The following is a 23,743-nucleotide window of genomic DNA, read 5'->3' as shown; positions in this document are numbered from 1 at the left end:
ATTTTCCCAAAACACAGCCTTAATTATTTGGATCACGTTTTAGAGATTAGATTAGGATAATAAGGTGGAGAAAGGGCCAGTCCTTAATCACTGCAGCCCAGTCTTATAGGCTTAGTATTTCAGCCCATTAATCCACTTATATTTATTGCATTGCATTCATCAATGTTTTTGTTTTTCTTAATTTTTTTTCCATCCTTATGCACTAGACATATAGAGACTAAGAAACAAATTCTCTCATAAACAAATATAAGAAAGTAACATTACAATCATCAACTATCACTGCCCCAGTTAATAATTGATAAAGAGCTAATTTATATTGAAAGAAAGCTTAATTAGAAAGGGGTACCGATTTCGCTTCTTGTTTCAGTAGGACTGTACAAAGCAGACCTGTTTCTTGGTCTGTTCTCTTCCAATTGCTTCACAACTTCATCCATGGTGGGTCTAACCGAAGGCACTGGAGCGCAACATCCCATTGCGAGTTTCAGTGCCTGAACTAATCCTTCTTCCATTGGACTCCTTATTCCTTTCAAAAGCTCCACATCAAAAATTTCCATTGTTGTTTCCTCCAAAACTGCCACTTTTACCATTGAAGGCAAGTCCACGAAATCACAATTTCTCCCATTTTTCCCAGGCTTTTTGCCAATCAAAATCTCCAGTAAAAGTATTCCGAATGCATATACATCTGTTCTGGAATTGCATTTCTTCATCCTCTGAAGCTCTGGTGCCTTGTAACCATCAGATTTTGCAAGTGCCACTATTTCATCAGCCACGGCAGGGACCATTAGCTTGTCAAGCCCAAATTCAGTAAGCCTGGCAACAAAAAATTCATCCACAAGCACATTTTTGGATCTCACATTTCCATGGGTAATGGGTGTCTCAAGGCCTGTATGAAGATATGCTAGTCCCCTGGCTATACCCAATGCAATCTTGTGCCGCCTTGCCCAGTTCAACACTGGTTTTCCAGCTTTAGTTTCTTCAATTAACCAGTTAATTAAAGAATATTAAAGAATAAGTACCTGATTTCTAAAATCTCAAAACATCAAATATATAGAAGAATAACAAGTTTCATGGTTTATATGTCAATTGCAATAACTTGCTTATAACACTATCTAGCATAGAAACATCATAGCTAGCAATTGAACCACTGCTCAAGCCTGCAAGGAAACAAATTTTCTTGTTTGTTTAGAATTTTAGAAATCTAAGGCATGGATTGCAGAAGCTCTGTCATTCCAAAATCAAGGTTGAACTGAGGGGTCCAACTACCGAGGAAGTGTTACAATTTGTTCGTAGAGAACGTTCAATCACAATCTGAAGCAATATTTGAAGAACAGCCAAAATTAAGTGTTTGAATTAAAATAGATATTGTCTTAAAATTCAAGGTCCTTAGGACTATAACAGTGAGAAGACTCCATAATCTACAATGAATTCCATGTTTGCCAGAGATAGTTAGGATGATTTCAGCATGTATATGACAATGGCAAATAAACAACATGAATAGGTAAGGCAAAAATGAGCATACCATGTAAAAGATCATAGAGGTTTCTATTTGGAAGATAGTCATATATGAGCAGCTTCTCCCCTCTTTTCCCATGGTAGAAAGCTCTCAAAGGAATCAAATTCTCATGTCTAATCTTTCCCAGTTGCTTTATCACTGGTAAGCATGAACCCCTATCCTTGCAACTACCTTCCCTCAACAACCTCAAAGCAATTGTACTTCCATCAGCAAGCTTTGCCTTATAAACAGTCCCATAATTAGTCTTCTCTGTTACCTGTCCTGTCGCATTCAAAACGACCTCTAATGTCAAATGCTCGCCGCCTTGAAACAAAATTAGTTTTCCTTCGCCGCTGCCACCACCACCAGTGCCACCATTTTCATCATCTTCTCCTTCGTCTGATTCATCTTCACTCTCTTCCCTACCTTTCCTCTTCTTGTTTTGCATATAGCCAAGTAATAATGAGGCCAAAACTACGACTCCAGTCATTAATCCAATCACAATGCCAGCAATTGCACCTGAGCTCAATCTTGAAGTTCCGCTACAACTTCTTAATGGTAACCCACAAAGACTAGGATCGTTCCCTTCAAAAACCTCCACACCAAACTTTGATTCACCAAAAACAGGCAACATCCCACTAAAGTTATTGTGTGAAAGATTCAATTTTTCAAGGTTTAACGCAGTTAAACTCTGAGGAATAGAACCCGAAAACATGTTATTAGAGAGATCGAGCTCCTTGAGCCCTGGAAAGCGATTCAAAAATTCAGGGAAATTGCCAGAAAACTTGTTGCTACCCAAGTCAAGAAACTGCAGTTTCTCGCAAGTAGAGTTGGGCAATGCAGGTTCAGGGAGAGACCCGGATAGTGAATCACCATGAAGCTTAAGTGAAACTAATCTATCGCATAGATTCCAGATGGATGGAGCTAAAACCCCACTAAACATATTGTCACTCAAATCAATATCAAATAGCGAAGAGCTGTAACCAAGCTCAAGAGGGATGGTTCCACTCAAAGAGTTAATGTTAAGATATAAACTTTGAAGCATAGAGAACTCACCAAGCTCTCTAGGGAGTGAACCAGTGAGATTAGCAGATGGGAGCTGGAGAGAAAGCAGGTGTAAAGATGGGTCTTTGTAGAGTGAAAGATTGGTCCATTCTGGTACAGAAAGATCACTGCAAGAGAGAGGGGAACCATTGGAGAAGACCCATTTGAGGCCTCTCCATTGGCAAAGAGGAACAGAGGAGTTCCATGAGGAGAGTAAAAGATTTTCAGCGTTACCTTGCAGTGAACCTTTGATCTTTCCCAGCAGAAGTCCAACATCACCAGAAGATGAAGAAGGCAAGGACTCAGTGAGTGAAACAGTGAAAGATAAGGCCAAGAAGATAAAGAAAATGTAAAGAGAGTAAAGTTTCAAAAACGCCATCGATGAAGCAGCAGCGTACAGAGAGAGAGACACAGACAGAGGAGAGGTTATACTCGACAATGTGGCCTCTGTGGAGTTCAAAGTTAAGGGTTCACTTTTTGGGAAAACTCTGACTGTGTTGACTGTGAGTTCATTATTTCATATTTTAACTTCATATATATTTCTACTTCAATTCATCACAAGCCATCTGATTTCTCCAAGATAATTCATTAAACAACCTCAAGATCATCCAACGGTTGATTCCTTACAAAATTTGTGCACCTCAAAATACAGCAACACTATAATTTGCATTGTATTTATATAATAAATAAATTATATATTGATAATATTAATTAAGATTTATTTAATATCCTCTGGAGTTTGCCATTTTTACAATCTTTTTCTCTTTGCTTTTGCGCTCTTAAGCAAAACATTGACACTGTGTTGGGATAGGAAAAGAGGAGGAAGAAAAATAAATAGAGAAAAATAATTTTAAAAAGATATTTTTTTATTTAAATAAAAAAGAAAAAATAAAGAAAAAGAAAATAAATTTTATTTATTTTTTATTTATTTTTCTCTAAATTATAGAAAAAATAAAAAATTAGAAGAAAAAAATTAAACTTATACTTAAAAAATTATATATTTATCCTTTATTTTTAATGTTAACTTTTACTTCCTCTTATTTATTTTTTATCCATCTAAATACAATGATAAAAAACAAGGAATAAAGAATAATTTTTTTTTCTTTCATAAAATTTATTCAAACATAGTGTGTGAGATGAGCACCACCAGGACCTTTAAGGTATGAAGTGTCAGGGCAGGTCCACGATAGGTTGGGTGCTCCTTTCTTAACAACCGTGCACCTATAAGCTGAGCTTTGACCAGTGGTTTTGACTCGGTAATCTGAGGTGGGACCGGGGAGATGCTGAGTGAGATTTAAGGGTGGGAGTGGGACCCAGATTCCTGTGGGTCAGAGTAGAAAAGCAAACTCATGAAGAAAGGAAAAAGGTAAATCTATGTCCCCAGCTTTTCCGTAAAGTGGGGCCATTAAATTGATTACACGTTGAAAAAGCCTTTTTCTTTTCTTAATTTATGTAATTATAGGTTTATATATATATATATATGCAAAGTTAAAAACCCTCTTCCCTATTTGTCGTCTTTATCTTGATTAAGTATGTAATTAAAAGAAAATTAATGTATAATTACTTTAAAATATAAAAATAATTAACATAATTTATATAATTATAAAAAATACGGATGTTTAAATATTTATACATAATTATTTTTCAATCCTCATATCAATAAGAAGTGATGATTTGTCACCAAAATTTCTTGAAACACTTTTGCTTTCACAAACCATAAGCAGAAAAGTTAACATTAATAATAACACATGCCATAAGTTAATGATATACAGCTTATTATACGGCACCTCTCAATCAGTAATTAATTGAATGTGAGTATTGATATAGTAATTTCTATATTCTCATATATATATATATATATATATATATATTTTATAATAAAATAAAGAAAATAAAATATTATTTTTGGAGATTTTAGAATATGGGTTTTTGCCAAAATATAATTTCTAGGAATAAATGATTTCTTTTCTTGATTTTTGTAATAATTTTTGAAAGTCGTCTGCTGAGAAACAAACAAATTCAGCTTGAAATATTATTGGGGTAAATTAATTTTTTAAATATATATAATATATATTCCACTTTTTAAAAAATTATTAATTTTACTTAATTAAACTAAAATTTTCTTAATTAAAATTTCTATAATGTTTGTAAAATGACCAAAATATTCTTAAAATTATTTTTTTTTATTTTTAAATTACGTTAAATTAATTTATATATTTTTTGATTTTTTAAAAATAAATAATTTAATCTCTATAATTTAACTTTATCAAACTAAAAAGAAAATATATCATTTGTAAATATGAATGAATAGACTTTCAGTTTGATTGAGCTAATATATAGAAATTAAGTTATTAATTTTAAAAAATTGAAGGATATATATATATTATTTTTAACATAATCCAAGCATAATTATATCTATTGGATCCCCAATGATATCCCTTTGAAGAAAAAGCCAGTGCATTTCCATACGAAAAGAATATTAGGAAAGTTGTTGAATTTCATTATCAAGAAATTGTAGCTGCTATAGCTATTTAGGTAGGATATGGCACAATGGTCGTTGGCATTTCACTTTTCTAATTCACGCCAGTCCCAACGAATCATTGGTTTAATTCTCCTAACCCTCTCTATTTTTAATAGGAAAATTTATAATTCAGTTCTTAAATTTTATTATATATTATATTTTAATTTTTAAATTTTATAAAATTAATTATTTAATTTTAAAATTTTACACTATATTACTTTTTAGTTTCTAAATTTTGATAAATAAATTATTCAATTCCTTTAATTTTAATTTATAAAGTAATAATTTCATTCATGAACAGAAAAATTAAATTATTCAATTTATTAAAATTATAAGGACTAAAATGTAATATAATATAAAATTTATGAAATAAATAATTAAATTTTTAAAATTTTTAAAATTTAGAAAGTAAAGTATAATATAAGGTAAAATTCAAAAATAAAATTATAAATTTTCCTTTTCAATATTAAATCATTGTTATTTTTTTTATATATAAAATTTCTTCCACTTGTGTTGCTTTCTTCCATTATTAGTTATTTACCATTTTCAAATTAATGCCAAGAGAATTAAAAATCCTATTATTTTTATAGTAATTATTTTTTAAAATAATATATTTTACATTTTTTGATTATAAAAAATTTTTAAAAAATTTTAAATTTTTAAGATAAATAAAAATACTAATCAGAAAAATATTTATGTGACATTTTTATAAAAAATATCTCTTAAATCTAGATATCATAATAAAATTATTTTTAATCCAAAATCATGGTATTCTTTCTGGTTATGAAAATTTTTTTAAAGTGATTACATTTTTCGGTTAATCTCAAAATTTTAGTATAATATACACTTTTTTCTACTTTTTAACTTGAGTATTTTGATTTTTTTTTTCAATTCTTTAAACAAAAATATACTTTTTAAATAAAATCTATCTCTTTAATGCTTTTTTTTAGCCTTCAAGGCAAATATTGATTTCTAGAAAACTAATATGGGAAAGTGGGGTAAATATTATAATATATATTGGATTCAACTTCACTGAGTGGATTGTTTTAATAAATTAATTATCTTATATACCTAGTGTATATAATATTTTTATTTTGACCATGGTAATCTGGAATCCTGAAATTCACACCTTTATAACAAATTTCTAAAGAAGACTTGAGCACCAGCATGAAATTTGAAATCAAGTCCACCTGAAGCTGTAAAGTAATTATTTATTACCTTCACTGAGACTTACAATACCAACTGGAATTTTCTTCTTCCATGGAACTTTTGTTTGGCATGGTGGAAACATGCTATGATTGGTTTCTTATCTTGTCACCTGCAAAAGCCATTCCTGATAAAAAGATGTCAAGAAGCGTTGACAAGTCTTCGGTGGAAAAGCATCCCCAGCTATCCCAAAAGTAAAATCCAGGCAAATTCCAACTTGCTCCTGGTTTTCTTCTTCAATTCTGTATGCTGCTCTTGGATTTTGGCACTTAATCATTGACTAGTCAAGCATAAAATTTTCTGGCTGAAACTGTTTTTTGCTTGTTTTCATTCCATTATCCTAGGTTCTTTGCGAATCCAAAATTTTATCAGGAGACAAGGATTCTCACGCTCCTGCCATGGTTGAACCTTACTAATAAAGAGGCATGGAGCTACCAATAGTCCATACAAGAACATGCCCCATTCTCAAAATGGTGAAATCGCTTCCGGTCCCTTACAATGATCTTACGTTTATAGATCTCTGAGATTAGTTTAATTGAAGAGTGACAATCTTCACAAACTCGTAGGTTCTTAACGATTCTAAGTGGGGTTTGGGGGCTTGTACTGAGTAAACCAAAGGCAATGGCAATCCTCTCACTATGATAATGCAATGCATTTTCTTTGTCTTCTTCATCCATGTTGAGCAAGAGTTGTGTAGTGTTTGGCCTATAGCCTACAGACCTCAATCTATTTGAAATTTCCTCCAACATTGAATGGATTTCTTTAGCTCTAGGATGGGAATCATCTTCTACAAGGAATTCATGAATCACCCCATCAACCTCAATCCAACTACATCCAGGGTCTTTTCTTATATCCATTTCCTTCATTTTTAGCCTGACCTCTGCAACTCCTTCCCAATTTCCCCTAGAGGCAAATATATTGGAGAGAGCTACATAAGATCCACTATCACGTGGAAACAAGCCCATCAAAATCCCTGCTACACGTTCACCCATCTCAATGTTTCCATGCATTTTACAGGCACCAAGCAGTGCTTTCCATATCACATCATCCTGTTGAATAGGCATGTTTAGTATAAGTTGTTCAGCCTCCTCCAAAAGCCCAGCACGACCTAGAAGATCAACCATGCATCCATAATGTTCAATCCTAGGTTCTAAACCAGCAAAATTAAACATATGATTGAATACTGAACGACCCTCTTCGACTAAACCAGCATGGCTGCAAGCACTCAGTAGACCAATATACACAACATCACTGGGTGTCACGCTAGCTTGTTGCATCCTCCTAAAATACTTGAGAGCATCATTTGCCCGACCGTGCATAGCAAGCCCACCAATTACAGCACTCCAAGTGATAACATTCTTTTTATTATGTATCCGCTCAAATAACTGAACTGCCTTCTCAATGTTTCCACACTTTGAATACATATCAATCAAAGCAGAACCAAGCACATCATTAATCTCAATTTCATTCTTCTCTGCATATAAATGCACCCATTTACCAAGTTCAAGCGCACCTAGTCGTGAAATTGCAGGAAGTACGCTAACCAAAGTCACATAATTTGGAGGTATATCTCCCATTTGCATATCGTGAAACATCTCTATTGCCTCCTTAAATTGCCCATTTTGTGCATACCCAGATATCATTACATTCCATGACACCACACTTCTTTGAGGCATATTATCGAACAACTCCCTGGAAGCTTTAAGGTCCCCCAACCTCACATAGCCATCAATCATCACATTCCATAAAACCACATTACCCTCTTGTGTCCTTTTATCTCTAGGTAATTTGCTAGGATTATCATACTCAGAAACGTTCTTCATAAACAATACATAGGCATCCTCCATGAGTCCACACATAACATACATCCTAACAAGATTGCTAGCAACAAATTCATCACTATCCAATCCTAATTTGACAACAAACCCATGAACCTGCTTCCCTTCTTGAAGCCTTGCCGTTTTAGTACAGGCTTTTAACACAGAAGGGAAGGTAAATCTATTGGGTTCCACAAAACCATCGCTACACATTTGGCAAAAATATAAAAACGCTTCAAATGGGTTCTTATAACAATCGCTATCATTCTGACTATCATCATCATCAGCTTCAGCAAAAGCTCTGATGACGGTGTTCCAAGAGAAGCAATTGGGTTCACGAATTTGAGCAAAAAACTTACGCGCGTAGTTGACGTCACGGTGATTGGAAAGGGAGAGAAATTTGAGAATTTCGGCCGCAGCAAGAGGGTCACGAACAAGGCCAGTTTTGATGAAGTGGGCGTGAATTTGATTAAGCTGTGCGATAGATTTGCATCTTGTGATTTGTGGGAAGAGTGAAGATGGATGAGTTGCTCGAGTGGCAGTGGTAGTCTCGTACATTGTAGAGTTCATTGCCTAGGGCTGCAGCTGCAGGACTCAATGGATGAAGTTTTGGGATGGAGATTTCCATTAACTTTCTGTTACAAGTTATAACTGTGCGTGACTCCAATAAAAGTATGCCACGTCAATATATAACTCAAATGATTTTTTTAAGAAAAAAAAAGGCAAAATACACAGATTATCCATATGACCATTTAAAAAAAAAACTCAATATAAATATTATATTTTATTTTAACTCATTAAATCATAGACACATATTTTATTTTTACTTATTACCCCCTTTAATCTCTTTTTTTTTATAATTAATAGATATAACTTTCAAATATATGGATAAAAATATTTAAATATATTATTTATTATTTTTTTTACTTTATAATAAGTTAAATTTATGATTTATTTAATTATAAAAAAAATTCCTATTTAATTCTTATATTTAAACAAAATCAACTATTTAATTCCTATATTTAAAAAAAATATACTGTTTAATTCATATATTTTGCTTTTGTTTAACTATTTAATTTCTCTGTTAAATTTTTTATTAGTCCATTTATTGTATAGAAATTAATTAGTTGATATTTATATTTTGAAAAATACTATTATTTAGTCTTTCTATTTTAGTAAAGTTAATTAGTTAATCTATATATTTTAAAAAATATATTCTTAAATAAAAATAAAAATTTTGTTATGTGGAGATTAAACTTAAATTTACATTTTTTTTGTTTACTTTCTAATTCTTTGAACATCATTTTTATATATTCTCTACTTGAAAATAACTTTTCTTGATTATTTAAAAATTTAAGGAAACTAATTAATTTTTTTGTATAGACAGTTTATCCTATTTTTATTGATAGATAAAAACAAAGAAATAATAAGGAAGAGAAAGATGTAAGTGTAGAGAAAAAGAAATATGGAGGGAGAAATAAGGGAGGATAAGAAATGATATATTATAATCAAAGTAAGCCTCAGGATGAGTGACACGTGTAAGACATATGAAGTAAAGAATATCTATGCTTTATTTGTATCACACCAAAAATACTTGTATGCATGTGAAGAGAGCCTTATACCCTAAGCACTAACAGTTCTGACCTGTTCTCCTAGCCCCAGTTCACTAAGGGCTCAGGATAATCACACAAATTAGATATCGAGTTAAAGTCATACGCGATGAACTAACTCCTAAACCTGAGAATCGTTCTAAAAGAATCATAGACCGTTATACTAAAAATAATAATCAAGCTAGCAACTAGTCAGATGACATGCGTACCCATTACATAAAAGGTCAAAAGGTATTTGACCCGAAGGCAGACATAAAAGGACTCGGGTCTCTGCTTGAAGGAAGTCAGAGAGTCTGAATACTTCTTACTTCACCCACTGGATACAAGAACTCATAAGCCGTGAAGCAGTCAGATTACAAATATGACGGAATCTTAAGATTATATACGCCATGTCAATACTCTTATTCACTGAAATCACAAATGTTGATACAAATCTAAAAGATATATCAGAAACGAAAAGAAACTCTACTTCTAATCTATTGGAATTTCGACGAGTTAGGAATAAGATCGTTTGTATTAATAAGTCGTCATACACACTTGCCCTATCCCAATTAGTCAGATAAGCGGTACTCCGACTCGTTAACCAATTAGTTCCCTCTGCCTAAACACATCAGGGTTGTCAAAATAGCAAGGATACTTGATTTGACCTTATGACAAGAGCTATTGATCGAGAAATCTTACTTGTGGGAAACTTGACACGTGTTCGGTTTATATTGGCTCCCTAGTTCTATAAATTAGGAATATCCTCCAATAGGAGGGTAAGATTCAATCTAACCTATATTCTGCCTCAATACAAGTCCTACTTAGAAAGATTCACCGAAAAGGTTCATAATTAAGGGTAGCATCCCAAGCTGAAACTCACCAATTGCTTCCTTCATACTCAAGTCCCGACCTCGTATTAATATCACAAATGCCAACCGAATCTTGAATTATCAAGAAAGAAATAATGAGAGAGGATTAGGGAAGTTTAGATATAAAGAATAATTATGGAAGTAAATAGTTAATTTAGTTAAATTATAAGAATTAATTAATATATTTTTTAAAATTATAGGGACTAACTAGTTAATTTCACTAAAATAAAGAAATTAAATAGTAAGTTGATCAATATTGATTAACAAAAAAATTAATTGAGAGACTAAACAGTTAATAAAAGTAAAATATATAGATTAAATGGTGATACAGGATCAAGTAATTGGTTTTATTAAAATACTGATTAAATAGTAATTTAACTTAATTATTTATTAGTAGTTGAAAATTATAATTATTAATTAAAAGTAAAAAAATAATTATAGAGTCTAATAGGTAAAATAAAAAATTAAAAGTGTAAAAAAAATAAAAATAAAAATTAAGGATATATTAGATAATTTAAATTAATTTAATTATTAAACCAAAAATCAATTTGTGGGACCTTTCACTTTGCCTCTATTTTGAAAAATAAAAAAGTGGAAAACAAAATTATTAGATTTAAAATCTCCGCCAGAATTATCAACAATCAACAAACTGTGCTCTCAGTTTGCGATAAATCCCAGTGCTGCCGCCCGCCATTTCATTGTCAAAATAAGAAGGTTAAATAAATAAAGCAAGTAATTGCTTAATATATATATATATATATATTAAGAATTAATTTATAAAAGCTATTAAATTTAACAATATTTTTTTAAAAATCATCAAATGACATATTAAAATAATAAAATTAATATAAATTAGTAAACTTAAAATAATTTATTAATTTTAAAATTAAAAATAAATAAGAAAAGTAAATCATTTGTAGCATATTAAAAGGCTGAAGTTAATTTAACTTAAAAAATAATAATTTTTTTTAATAATTGATTTTAATTGAGATTTGAACTTCATATCTTATAGTATTATAGACAACTCTAATATCATTAAGTTAAAAGTCATTGGTTATTTAACAGAAATAATTTATTAATTAATTTATTTTAAAATTTTAAAATTAAATAGTATATATTTTTTAGTCATTTATTATATGTATGTCGATTTCTATTAAAAATATAAGATATTATATTATTCAATTCTTATAAAAAAATATTTGAATAAAAATAAGTAATAATCATTTAAGAAATAAAAATTTAATTTAATTTTGATAGATATATAATTATTTAAAATTTTAATATAAATTTAAATTACATTTAACATGATAAATTAATAATTTATAAGTAATAAAATTTTATAGTATTTTATAATATAATCTTAAAAATATAAAATATTAAATTATATTATTAAAATAAAATAATAAATAATCCATGCAACAAATAAATATAACAACTAATTAGCATTTAAATCTAATTTTAATAATAAATTTGAGATTATTTAATTATCAATCTAATATTTGAATTATTATGCTGAAATTATACTTTTGGAGATTTGCAGCCTTGTTCCTAAATAATATATATATACCCATTTTGTGTAAAATATTTTAGAAAAATAATAAGTCAAAGTATGTAAATCACATTCGGAATTCAGTAAATTAAAAAATATATATTTTTTTTTATATTGTGTAAAAATACAAGGATATATTATTAGTTAATTAAATTGTTATTTAGATTTTTTTTTTAGATTTAAGAAAGGCATAATAGATTGAGTAATGAACTACACAGTTAAAAGTAATTATCTCTTCTCCTTATGTGAATTATCATATAATAAATAGTTAAAGAGATTCAAACTTAAAATTTCAACACTTCATTCACCTTAAAAATAAAGAAATATAAATTAAATTAATTGATAATTTTAATTTAGATTTGAACTTATAAAAAATAATTTTAATATTATTAAATCAAAGCATAAGCAAACTTGTTTAGGACTCGTCATCCTCCTTCAAGGTAACTCTAAGCATCAAGACAAAGTGAAATAAAGAGCCTTGAAAAGTTGTTAATTAATTGGGAGCGCCAGAATCAGGGGACTGAAGAAGAATACGAGTAAGTTGTAGCTTATATTCTTCTCCTTGAATTGTCCAAAACCAGGGTCTTGATTGCTACCCAACGGATCTCCTACCTGTGTGCCATTTGTTGGTTGTTTCTGTGAGAAGAGTCCAGCTTAAATTGTCCCACATGTCTTCTTACATGGGTCACAGGCTGACAGGCACAAATTTGACACCACCCTTTAATAAGTTAAACAAGAAGAGCTTTGACACTTATTTCTCCTCTATTAAAGCTGCCTTCTGGGGTTTAGAAACAAAGGGATTTCGTTCAATCCATTCTCCTATTGAATCAGCTATGTCCAGCACTGCCGGTCTTGTTATTCCTTGCAAAGGTCTGAGCTTTTCTCTACTAGATCTTTTGTTTGAGTGTTTTTGCTTTCTGGGTTTTCTTGTTTTGCAATTTATCTATGTGGGTTTGCACATGTACCTTGTTTCTTGATTTGGGTTTTGGTATGCTTAGTGTTCTTTGTTTTTAACTCTGCTGGGATATTTTGCTTGTGTCTCTGCATTTTACAGCTGCAGTGGCATGGGAGGCAGGGAAGCCATTGGTGATTGAGCAAGTGGAGGTAGCCCCACCGCAGGCCTTGGAAGTGAGGATCAAAATCAAATATACCTCGCTTTGCCATACTGATCTCTACTTCTGGGAAGCCAAGGTCAGTTACGGGATTACTGCTATATATAAATTCATTTTAAAAATGTTGAAAAAAAAATTGATATTAGATTATTAATAAAGATCCTAATTCATCCAGTTCCCTTGTCTAGTTCCTTTGTAGTTTGATAGGAAATTAATTATTCCTTTGCAGTAGCCTTGTTTATTGCACATTTATTTATCATCTAACCTGAAGTGGAGCAATATTGGTTAGTTTTGTTTAAGTATGTAATTTTTTGGTGGGTGGGGTATGGGTTGTGGGGATTGGGTAATGAGAATTGCTTGTGGGAGCAAAGAAGCTGATTTTTCTTCTGGTAATGCTCTCTGCTCATTTTGAATTTTTTTAATGGCATAGCATATGGACACAACCATCAGAATCATGGCCCCAACAACCCACTTTACAAGTATAACTCTTCTTATGGAATCTAAATAATGGACTTACTTCTCTTAATTCAGTAAAAGAGTGAGAATTGTCATTGTTAAAATGAATAATTTCTCTCACTGCAATTCTTTAGATCATTAAATTTCAAAATTTTGAATTTCCGGATTTTACTTTTCAGGGCCAGACGCCGTTGTTTCCTCGCATATTTGGACATGAAGCTGCAGGGTGTGTTGCTTTATTATCTTTGCAATCCTTTGTGCGCAATTGCCTCTTGCTTCTGTTTCTTCATTGGTTTTCTGTCTATGATTTTGTTAGTGTTAATATGCTGCAATCACTTCAATTCAATATTGTGACAGAATCGTTGAGAGTGTTGGGGAAGGCGTATCAGATCTCAAGGTTGGGGATCATGTCCTTCCTGTATTTACTGGAGAATGTGGGGAATGCAGGCACTGCCAGTCTGAGGAAAGTAACATGTGTGATTTGCTGAGAATAAACACTGACAGGGGTGTCATGATTAGTGATGGCAAATCTAGGTTTTCAATTGACGGGGTGCCGATAAATCATTTTCTCGGCACATCAACCTTTAGCGAATACACAGTTGTGCATAGAGGTTGCCTTGCAAAGCTCAATCCATTAGCACCTTTGGATAAAGTCTGCGTTCTCAGTTGCGGCATCTCAACAGGTTGTTGCATGATTTCTTTGCTAAAATGTTGAGGCTGCCATTTTTTGTTATCTCACAGATAACTATGAAAAGCTTTCCACATATTTCATTTCTCAGGACTGGGTGCGACATTGAATGTGGCTAAACCAAAAAAAGGTTCCTCAGTTGCTGTTTTTGGATTGGGAGCTGTAGGCCTAGCAGTAAGCTCTACGCAGAACTACATTTTTATTTATTTATCAATCATAGAGAAGAGGTTTCATTAATCAACCAAATTGAGATTTCAGCTTATCTTTTATTTAATCTGTGTACTGTTTAGGCTGCAGAAGGTGCAAGAATTGCTGGAGCATCTAGGATCATTGGGGTGGATTTGAACCCCAGTAGATTTGAGGAAGGTAATGCTTATCTCACTTTTCCTTAAGAAATCTCATCTCCTACTGTAAAATTTGATCAATCTAGGAACTAAAACTAATTTGGTTTCTTTATTTTCTCTTTGGGGCGTAGCCAAGAAGTTTGGTGTAACTGAATTCGTGAACCCAAAGGAACATGACAGACCAGTTCAACAGGTAGTAAAAGTATTCTCTTCTCTATTGCATCAATTGCCTTTCTTTCATTTCAGATGCCGTGTGAATATGCCATTTTTTAATAATTAACTCAGAAGTACTTCACCTCTTACAACAGTCATTGGCCTTTACAGGTAATTGCAGAGATGACAAACGGCGGAGTCGACAGGAGTGTAGAGTGTACAGGCCATATTGATGCCATGATCGCAGCTTTTGAATGTGTCCATGATGTAAGCATTTTTAACTAATAAGCTAAAGTTTTATCATCCACACTTAATGAGAATCAACATGGCCTGGGTTTGGCCTGCGCAAAACAACTTAAAAGCATCTTAATACGATCCCCTCTAGTTGAATTTTTTGTTCTTAGTATTTGTTTTAGCTGTTTCAATTTGATGCTTTATGAACATGGGGTTTGTTCTACCTTGAAGGGATGGGGGGTGGCAGTGCTAGTTGGTGTGCCCAACAAGGAAGCAGTTTTCATGACTAAGCCAATCAATTTACTCAATGAAAGAACTCTTAAAGGAACCTTCTTTGGGAACTACAAACCGCGGACTGACCTTCCATCTGTTGTTGAGATGTACATGAACAAGGTGATACTATACTTTCTTGTATTTCCAGGCTTCTGGTATTCTTTTTATTTCACTGATAATTAACCAGACACTGGTTAAAATTTCCTGCAGAAGTTGGAATTGGACAAGTTTATTACTCATAGGCTGCCTTTTTCTGATATCAATAAGGCCTTTGAGTTAATGCTGAAGGGGCAGGGCTTGCGGTGCATTATTAACATGGAAGAGTAGGATCTAAGGTGGAAAAACTGAAAAGCTGAAGCCTTTTTTCCCCTGAATCAAATAAACTTGTGAAACAAATAAAGAAAGGACATAACAAATATCACCCTATTTCTCTTTTGTATTTTATCTTCTTGTGTGTATGATGTCTCTATGTAATTTACTGGAACCGTTGGATATGGGGAACGTAGCTTGGAATGGGCTTGCTCATTCACATCAAATTGTTTTAAATGTATGTTGCAGATTGCATACTACTTCTTGAAAGCATAAATTATAAATTAAATCAAATGGACATACTGTGACTCAAAAGATATATGTCTAGTATATATAAATAATTCAGTTTCCTCTTCTAAGTGCATGCTCGCTGCTAATAGGGCAAGTCTAACACATGGAAATTTGTCAATCACACCATTGTTACTTGTACTTATCCATTATTCTTCTGGCTTCTTCTAAAGGATCCTCTGAAGAATCTGAATCTCCACCACCTCTTGGTCCTTTATCCTTGTTCAAGGCAATGAAGATGAAATATACGAATCCCATTGTAGCCTGTACATCAAGCAAAATGCAATACAAAATACCATCATAAATAGATTCATCAAAGCTGCTGTGGAGAAATTGCACGTTCTTGTGCTATCTTATAGTTTCGAAGTCCTACTGCCATACCCAACCCCAACACAGCCACCCCCCTCCCCTGGAACATGTTTTTCCAAATTTCTTCAGTACAATTAGTAACAGAATGTTTTTTTTTTTTTTTTTTAACTAAAGTTAGATACTCAAAACAACTTATTTCATATCGAGAGAGAGAGAGAGAGAGAGAGAGAGAGAGAGAGAGAGAGAGAGAGAGAGAGAGAGAGATGTTAACTTTAACACAAGGGAGTAAAGGATATTAGATGTATTGAGAGAAGTAAATTCCCACAATGAAAGGCAGGATAACAAAAAATAATAACATAAAATATGTTCTATAGATCCACAAGCACACTGTATGAATGTACATATATACAAACACATCTGTGTAACTTGCATAAACATACATGCATTATACAAATGCCCAAGTATCTTAAGGCAGCTAGATAGCACATTAAACCACCGAACACTAGCATTAGAAGGCAGGCACTCATCACATTGAATTTTGTTTCCTAATCAGCTTATTGTACTATAGATTTCTGATCAGAATCTAAAGCAAGACTGAGAAGAAAATTCTAATGTCTCGCTTTCATACCTGGTAAATAATCCAAAATTGCGTACATATTTTATTATATTTCATTCTTCACACCACCGAACTTTGATTCAACATGCAAATGAGTAATGATGTGTGGTAATTTTCAGTAGGAAACTCTTGATAAATTCTCCATTCATACATCTTACTTACGAATAGGTTATGATTGATAATTTTGAACCATTTCAGATTAATTCTTGCAGTTAGAAATAGAAACAGACAACATACCAGAGCAAAGAAAGCCGTAGATAGAAATGACTTCAGCATAAAAAGTGAAATGGCCAGTGCTACAACTGTTACTGAAATCCTTGCAATTGGTCTTGGTACAGAGTCCTTTAACCAAACAATAAAAACCGTATATTTATTAAATTAAACTGCAAAACACTATCCCAGAAGAAAGAACTGAGTAAAGGAGACAAATTAAACTTACAGGCACCAGATTAGTTCCTGCTTCAACACCATCCTTCCCAACCTTCCATGCTGTTTGAATAACTATTTTGCAGAACCAAAAATGCCCATTAACAATGCAAAAATTGAAGCTTTCTTGTAGTTTGCTTAAATTAGTAGCACATCAGAAACACAAATCAGTCAGCTAGAAAAATTAGGAACTTCTAAACAGCATAATATGCCACTAATTGGTGGAGTAATTTGACCTTTTCAGAAGAACCATGTAGCTCATTACCTAACAATTGATCAGAAAAACCTATGAAATCAACCCATATACAAAATATTTAAAGCAGGCTTATTGAATTAATTATTGTTCAATAACATATGAATCTGGTTCATCTTGCTAATAAAATCATTAACTAATAAAATTGTGATGAAAATAAGGACGCCTCACCAAATAACAAATTTATCCATGCCAATACTACCAAAACAGTTCAAGCAGAAAGTGAGATTATGTTAAAACAAATGAATTCAAAACAGTAATATTAAACTCAACGTCCAATGACAGATAAAATAAAAGGAAGACAATGGCAGACCTTTAAAGAAATCAAACTGAGCGGCGAAGACGACGGGAGCGCACCTAGAATTGCGAGGTGTGGGCTTGAGAAGTCGAAATTTCGGAAGGAGAAGTGATTGCTGGTTGAGTTTTAGAAAGGAAGCAGAGGAAAGAAACCGGGAATGGGTAGTCAGTGTTAGGGTTTGGTTTTTGAGAGAGCGGGAAGGTAATACGGAGCAGAAGCTATGAACAATGGCTAAAGAAGCCATCAATGCTTGTTTTTTAATTTGTAATTTAATATGATTAGGATTTAGGAGCCAACCCAACAAACCAGGGCCGGACTGAAGCGACGTCCGGTGAGGGAGAAAATAGAGCGACTTCTTTCTCCGCCTCACAAAATCTTAATGGAAAGGGCCCACCTTACCCCCAACTTGAAAATCATAAATATTTTTTTTTTTTTTTGTAATTTTAAAATATTAAATAAAACTATTTTTAAAAAATATTAAATAAATCACATTAAATAAAAATTTAAATATATGATATGATGAAAATAAAAATAAGAGTATTATCAAATTATTTTAGTAAAGGTCAGAAAATAAAATATTCATTTCTCACAGTGTGATTTTATTTAGGCATTAAGAACAAAACGTGTAAAGATTCCACAATGGGGAATTCCCAAAGTCATATCCTAGAATTCTGGGCTCTTTGTAGCATTATTTGATCTCATGTATCATATATTATATTCATGTGTCCCATTGGTTCAATTATACGCTATAAGGGATACTCACATTTAAGATTTAGCCAAATTATCATTATTTAATTGAATCAAATTATTTAACTAAATTGAATTTTGCATAATTTTTAAACCTGGACTAATGGGTTGGTCGATCGTAAAAATCACTAAAATTAGAAAAAAATTTAATAAATTGGTTAAGTATTAATCGACTCGTTGTGAATTTAACGAGCCGGGCAGGTTTTTTTTTGTTGTTTTTTATTGAGTCAATTTAATTAATATGACCTTATTTTGTTAAATATTTATTTGGAAAAACAAAAAAATAAATACAATTTATGTGGTTAATCTTTTTATTCTTTAATTTTTAAATTGTTATTATGTTATAGTAATTTATTTAAATATAATTTATATGAATATTATATTTATTTTTTAATTAAATATGATGTAGAACATGATTTATTGACATTTATATTAATAGTATGGTAATTTGTATTAGATTGAAAATATTATTTTTAACCTTATTACATCTTAAATTCTTAACCATTTACCTTAATAGATTTTTAAATTGAATCAAATCCGAAAACCATGAAATTTTGAATAGATGGTAACTTACACCTGTCAACTAATCAATGATAAAAGTGAATTTATTTTTGTTCAAACACAATTTATAAATTAAGATTAAGATTAGTAGAGAGAACTATAATTTATAAATTAATATTATTAATGTATAGAAAATAATTAACTTATATATTATTAATTGCAAATTTATTATTTTTCTTACAATTAAATAAACTAATAATATTATATAAGTAATAACATGATGATTAAATGCAATGTGCTTGGCAATCAGATATAAGCTTTTCTTTTTCCTCCCCCCTGAAGTGTATATGATGCTTGTCTTGTTTACCTTGTTTCTTGAATTGCTTTCTACCATAAAATACCATTCTGGCCATATCTCCCTGTTTGGTGCCACTGGAAAGTCCAAGTGAAGACCCACAATTCTTTAGCATTTAGGCTTATAGAATATGATACACATCTCTGTGCCCATTGAACATTTATAATGATGGGAAATGGTGATGGCCAATAAAGAATTCATAAACAAAAAGGGGGCTTCAATGCTATAGGAAGAACACTCGTATTTGGCAAGAAAAATTTTCCAGCTTCTCGAGAAGTGGAATCAAAAGTAATGCCGGTGTTTTTTAAAAGAGTGACTCTATTATCAAAGCTAAACAATCAATAATGCTGAAACTATTGAGGAAAACAATGCAAGAACACATGGTGTTTCTGCAACCCAGTAATCCACTAAGCACCTATTCAAATAAAGAAAGACCAAAAAGATAGAGCAAGAACAGAACCCCGAGGCGAGGGTGGTGGAGTGGTTGAAAATCTTTAATTCTTGTTGCTTTTGTTAATCTATATCTCTCTGTTTCTTGCTTGTCTGCAAAGGAAGTAGTGCTGGGTTGAGTTTAAGATAAGAATAATTTTAGAGAGAGAGAAACAGAGAGAGATAAGAGGAGAGAGACCCAATGCAGTTTCAAGAAGAGAGGTTTGGGATTTGAGGCAATTGCCAATGCCGATGTCGAGGCAACCCTTCAATTTCTACAACCATCGCCCAATGCTGAGCCAATCCTTCGCCACTCACCACCGCCATCTCTTCGTCCTTGTTCTCATACTTGTATCTTCTGCTGCTTCTGCAGCAAATAGTGAAGTTGATACTCTTCTTTCTTGGCTTCACAGCTCGCCCTCAACTTCTTCAGTTTTCTCTAACTGGAACCATTTGGATCCCAATCCTTGTAAGTGGTCTTACATCACTTGTTCTTCTAAGAATTTTGTCACTGAAATCAACATACAATTTGTTGATATGGCTCTTCCTTTCCCTTCAAATCTTTCCTCCCTTCTCTACCTTGAAAAAATAATTCTTTCTGGTATTAATCTCACTGGAACAATCCCACCTGATATAGGCGAGTGCTCTCACCTAACAGTGCTTGATGTTAGCTCTAATAGTCTGGTAGGAAGTATTCCTTCAAGTATTGGGAAGCTAAAAAATCTCCAAGACTTGATTTTGAACTCTAACCAGATTGCTGGGATTATCCCAGTGGAGCTTGGTAATTGTACCAATCTCGAGAATCTTATCATATACGATAACTACTTGAGTGGGAATCTCCCGGCTGAACTAGGGAGACTATCAAATTTGGAGGTCATACGAGCTGGAGGAAACAAGAACATTGAAGGAAAGATTCCAGATGAGCTTGGAGATTGCAAGAACTTGAAAGTTCTTGGTTTAGCTGATACTAAAATTTCCGGTTCCATTCCTGCTTCACTGGGCAACCTAAGCAATCTTCAGACACTATCAGTGTACACTACGATGCTCTCCGGTGGGATTCCACCCCAGCTAGGCAACTGCTCAGAACTCGTCAACTTATTTTTGTATGAGAATGACCTCTCAGGTTCACTGCCACCACAGTTGGGCAAACTTCAGAAGATGGAGAAGATGTTACTTTGGCAGAACAATTTTCATGGGACCATTCCTGCAGAGATTGGAAATTGTAAAAGCTTGAAGATTATTGATCTCTCATTAAATTTTTTCTCCGGAGCCATACCACAGTCCCTGGGAAGCCTCTCAAATATTGAAGAGCTCATGCTTAGCAACAATAACATCTCTGGTTCGATCCCATCTGTTCTTTCAAATGCCACAAATCTGTTACAGTTGCAGCTTGATACTAATCAGATATCGGGCACTATTCCAGCAGAGCTTGGTAAGTTGACACAGTTAACAGTCTTCTTTGCCTGGGAGAACAAACTTGAAGGAAGCATTCCCTCAGAGTTGGGTGGTTGCAGGAGCCTTGAAGCCTTAGATTTGTCACACAATGCACTCACTGGTAGCTTACCTCCTGGCCTATTTCAGCTGCAGAACCTAACAAAGCTTCTCTTAATTGATAATGACATTTCTGGTTCAATTCCTCCGGAGGTTGGTAACTGCACTTCTCTAATTCGCCTTCGGCTTGTCAATAACAGAATCAGTGGGGAAATACCGAAAGAAATCGGGTTCCTCAAAAACCTCAGTTTCCTTGACTTGTCTGAAAACCATCTTGATGGGACGCTGCCAGCAGAAATTGGCAATTGCAATGCGCTACAGATGCTGAATTTAAGCAACAATACCCTTCGTGGCACTTTGCCGAGCTCTTTATTTTCCCTGACAATGCTTGAGGTATTGGATGTTTCTGTGAATCAATTTGTGGGTGAAATTCCAAGGGGTTTTGGTCAACTTAATTCACTCAATAGACTCATCCTCAGTAAGAACTCCCTGTCTGGGGCAATTCCTTCCTCTCTTGGCCATTGTTCGAGCCTTCAACTGCTTGATCTTAGCAGCAACACACTCTCTGGAATGATACCGGTGGAACTGTTTGATATTCAAGGTCTTGATATTGCTTTGAATTTGAGTTGGAATGCACTTACTGGGACAATTCCACCGCAGATTTCTGCACTGAACAAATTATCCATGCTTGATCTTTCACACAATAAACTGGGAGGAGATTTGATGGCACTTGCTGGGCTTGAAAATCTTGTTTCTCTAAACATCTCTTACAACAATTTTACTGGCTATCTTCCTGACAGTAAGATTTTCCGACAGTTATCAGCAACAGAATTGGCAGGGAATCAGGGATTGTGTTCTAAGGGTCGAGACTCATGTTTCGTAAGCAATGCCACAATGATGAGCATGCCAAACAACAGCCACTTGAAGAGATCACATAGACTTAAACTGGCCATTGCATTGCTCATCACCTTGACTATAGCAATGGCAATTTTTGGAGCTATTGCAGTTGTCCGAGCTCGGAAAATGATAAGAGATGATTGCGAATCTGAGATGGGAGGGGAATCATGGCCTTGGCATTTCATTCCATTTCAGAAGCTAAATTTTTCAGTAGAACAAGTTCTGAAATGCCTACTGGAAGCCAACGTAATTGGAAAGGGATGTTCAGGAATTGTGTATCGGGCAGAACTAGAAAATGGGGAAGTCATTGCAGTGAAAAAGCTGTGGCCAGCAACAATAGCTACAGCACATCATAGTCAAAATGGCAGGTTAGGAATTGGGGGAGTTCCCGATTCCTTTTCAGCAGAGGTAAAAACCCTTGGTTCTATCCGTCACAAGAACATTGTCAGATTCTTGGGTTGCTGTTGGAATCGAAACACAAGATTGCTGATGTATGACTATATGCCCAATGGTAGTTTAGGCAGTCTCCTTCATGAGAAAAGTGGGGGTTGCTTGGAGTGGGAAGTGAGATACCGAATCATCTTGGAGGCAGCACAAGGTCTTGCTTACTTGCACCATGACTGTGTTCCTCCAATTGTTCACAGGGACATCAAAGCCAACAACATTCTCATTGGCCCTGAATTTGAACCGCACATTGCTGATTTCGGACTTGCCAAGCTTGTTGATGATGGAGATTTTGCTCGCTCTTCCGCCACTATTGCTGGATCCTATGGTTACATCGCTCCAGGTGAGTTCAAAACTCATACTAGCATTGTCCTTTCTTGATTTCAGAAATATTCTCAATGTATGACTTGCTTAACATCATTCTATTGTCAAGCAGAGTATGGATATATGATGAAAATAACTGAAAAGAGCGATGTGTATAGCTATGGTGTTGTGGTGTTAGAAGTACTAACTGGGAAGCAACCAATTGATCCAACCATACCAGATGGGCTTCACATTGTAGATTGGGTAAGGCAAAGGAGACGAGGGATTGAAGTGGTAGATCCCAGTTTACGGGCTCGGCCAGAATCTGAGATTGAGGAAATGTTGCAGATCTTAGGAGTGGCTTTGCTATGCGTAAATCCTTGTCCTGATGATAGGCCTACAATGAAAGACGTGTCAGCAATGCTCAAGGAAATTAGGCAAGAGAATAGGGAGGAGTGCCTGAAAGTAGACCTGCTTCTCAATGGATCTTCAGCTAACAATCGACAGGAAAATAGCAACAATACCCCATCAGTGATGATGCAGCACTCATATCCTCAAAGCAATAATACAAGCTTTTCTGGATCTTCAATTTTACATTCTTCTTCATCCATGGCCAAAGCTACATTCAAATAATCTGTAACAGATTGTGTTTATTTATTTATTTTTCTTTCTTTGGTGAAGTTTATGTATTACTTTAGATAAGAAGAATCCCAGTTCAGATTCAGAA

At 33.4% G+C, this 23,743-nt stretch overlaps 5 protein-coding genes across 5 annotated transcripts; 2 read left to right on the top strand and 3 right to left on the bottom strand.

Annotated features, from left to right (window-relative positions):
- Positions 1-211: 211 nt before the first annotated feature.
- Positions 212-3,041, bottom strand: LOC110649090 (putative kinase-like protein TMKL1). The gene is made up of 2 exons (XM_021803502.2): positions 1,520-3,041; positions 212-973 (listed from the first exon to the last, which is right to left on the bottom strand). The coding sequence occupies exons 1-2, from the start codon at positions 2,913-2,915 to the stop codon at positions 333-335; spliced, it is 2,037 nt and encodes a 678-aa protein (XP_021659194.2). The 5' UTR covers positions 2,916-3,041; the 3' UTR covers positions 212-332.
- Positions 3,042-6,248: 3,207 nt separating this feature from the next.
- Positions 6,249-8,711, bottom strand: LOC110649082 (pentatricopeptide repeat-containing protein At5g48910). The gene has a single exon (XM_021803494.2). The coding sequence runs from the start codon at positions 8,648-8,650 to the stop codon at positions 6,695-6,697; it is 1,956 nt and encodes a 651-aa protein (XP_021659186.2). The 5' UTR covers positions 8,651-8,711; the 3' UTR covers positions 6,249-6,694.
- Positions 8,712-12,617: 3,906 nt separating this feature from the next.
- On the top strand, positions 12,618-15,919 carry LOC110663002 (alcohol dehydrogenase 1). The gene is made up of 10 exons (XM_058149861.1): positions 12,618-12,960; positions 13,145-13,281; positions 13,838-13,884; positions 14,016-14,341; positions 14,438-14,520; positions 14,637-14,712; positions 14,822-14,883; positions 15,015-15,110; positions 15,309-15,470; positions 15,561-15,919. Exons 1-10 carry the CDS (start codon positions 12,759-12,761, stop codon positions 15,675-15,677), a joined length of 1,308 nt encoding a protein of 435 aa, XP_058005844.1. The 5' UTR covers positions 12,618-12,758; the 3' UTR covers positions 15,678-15,919.
- Positions 15,920-15,964: 45 nt separating this feature from the next.
- LOC110663011 (uncharacterized) lies at positions 15,965-18,242 on the bottom strand. Its single transcript, XM_021822197.2, has 4 exons — positions 17,865-18,242; positions 17,312-17,373; positions 17,110-17,214; positions 15,965-16,211 (listed from the first exon to the last, which is right to left on the bottom strand). The coding sequence occupies exons 1-4, from the start codon at positions 18,091-18,093 to the stop codon at positions 16,080-16,082; spliced, it is 528 nt and encodes a 175-aa protein (XP_021677889.2). The 5' UTR covers positions 18,094-18,242; the 3' UTR covers positions 15,965-16,079.
- A 1,646-nt stretch (positions 18,243-19,888) lies between these two features.
- On the top strand, positions 19,889-23,743 carry LOC110662994 (LRR receptor-like serine/threonine-protein kinase RGI2). The gene is made up of 2 exons (XM_021822173.2): positions 19,889-23,056; positions 23,150-23,743. Exons 1-2 carry the CDS (start codon positions 20,128-20,130, stop codon positions 23,647-23,649), a joined length of 3,429 nt encoding a protein of 1,142 aa, XP_021677865.2. The 5' UTR covers positions 19,889-20,127; the 3' UTR covers positions 23,650-23,743.

The sequence above is a fragment of the Hevea brasiliensis genome, chromosome 7, assembly GCF_030052815.1.
Source record: "Hevea brasiliensis isolate MT/VB/25A 57/8 chromosome 7, ASM3005281v1, whole genome shotgun sequence".
Taxonomy (NCBI): Eukaryota; Viridiplantae; Streptophyta; class Magnoliopsida; order Malpighiales; family Euphorbiaceae; genus Hevea; species Hevea brasiliensis.
The sequence above is the reverse complement of the archived record's forward strand: the minus strand, read 5'-3'. Positions and strand labels throughout refer to the sequence as shown.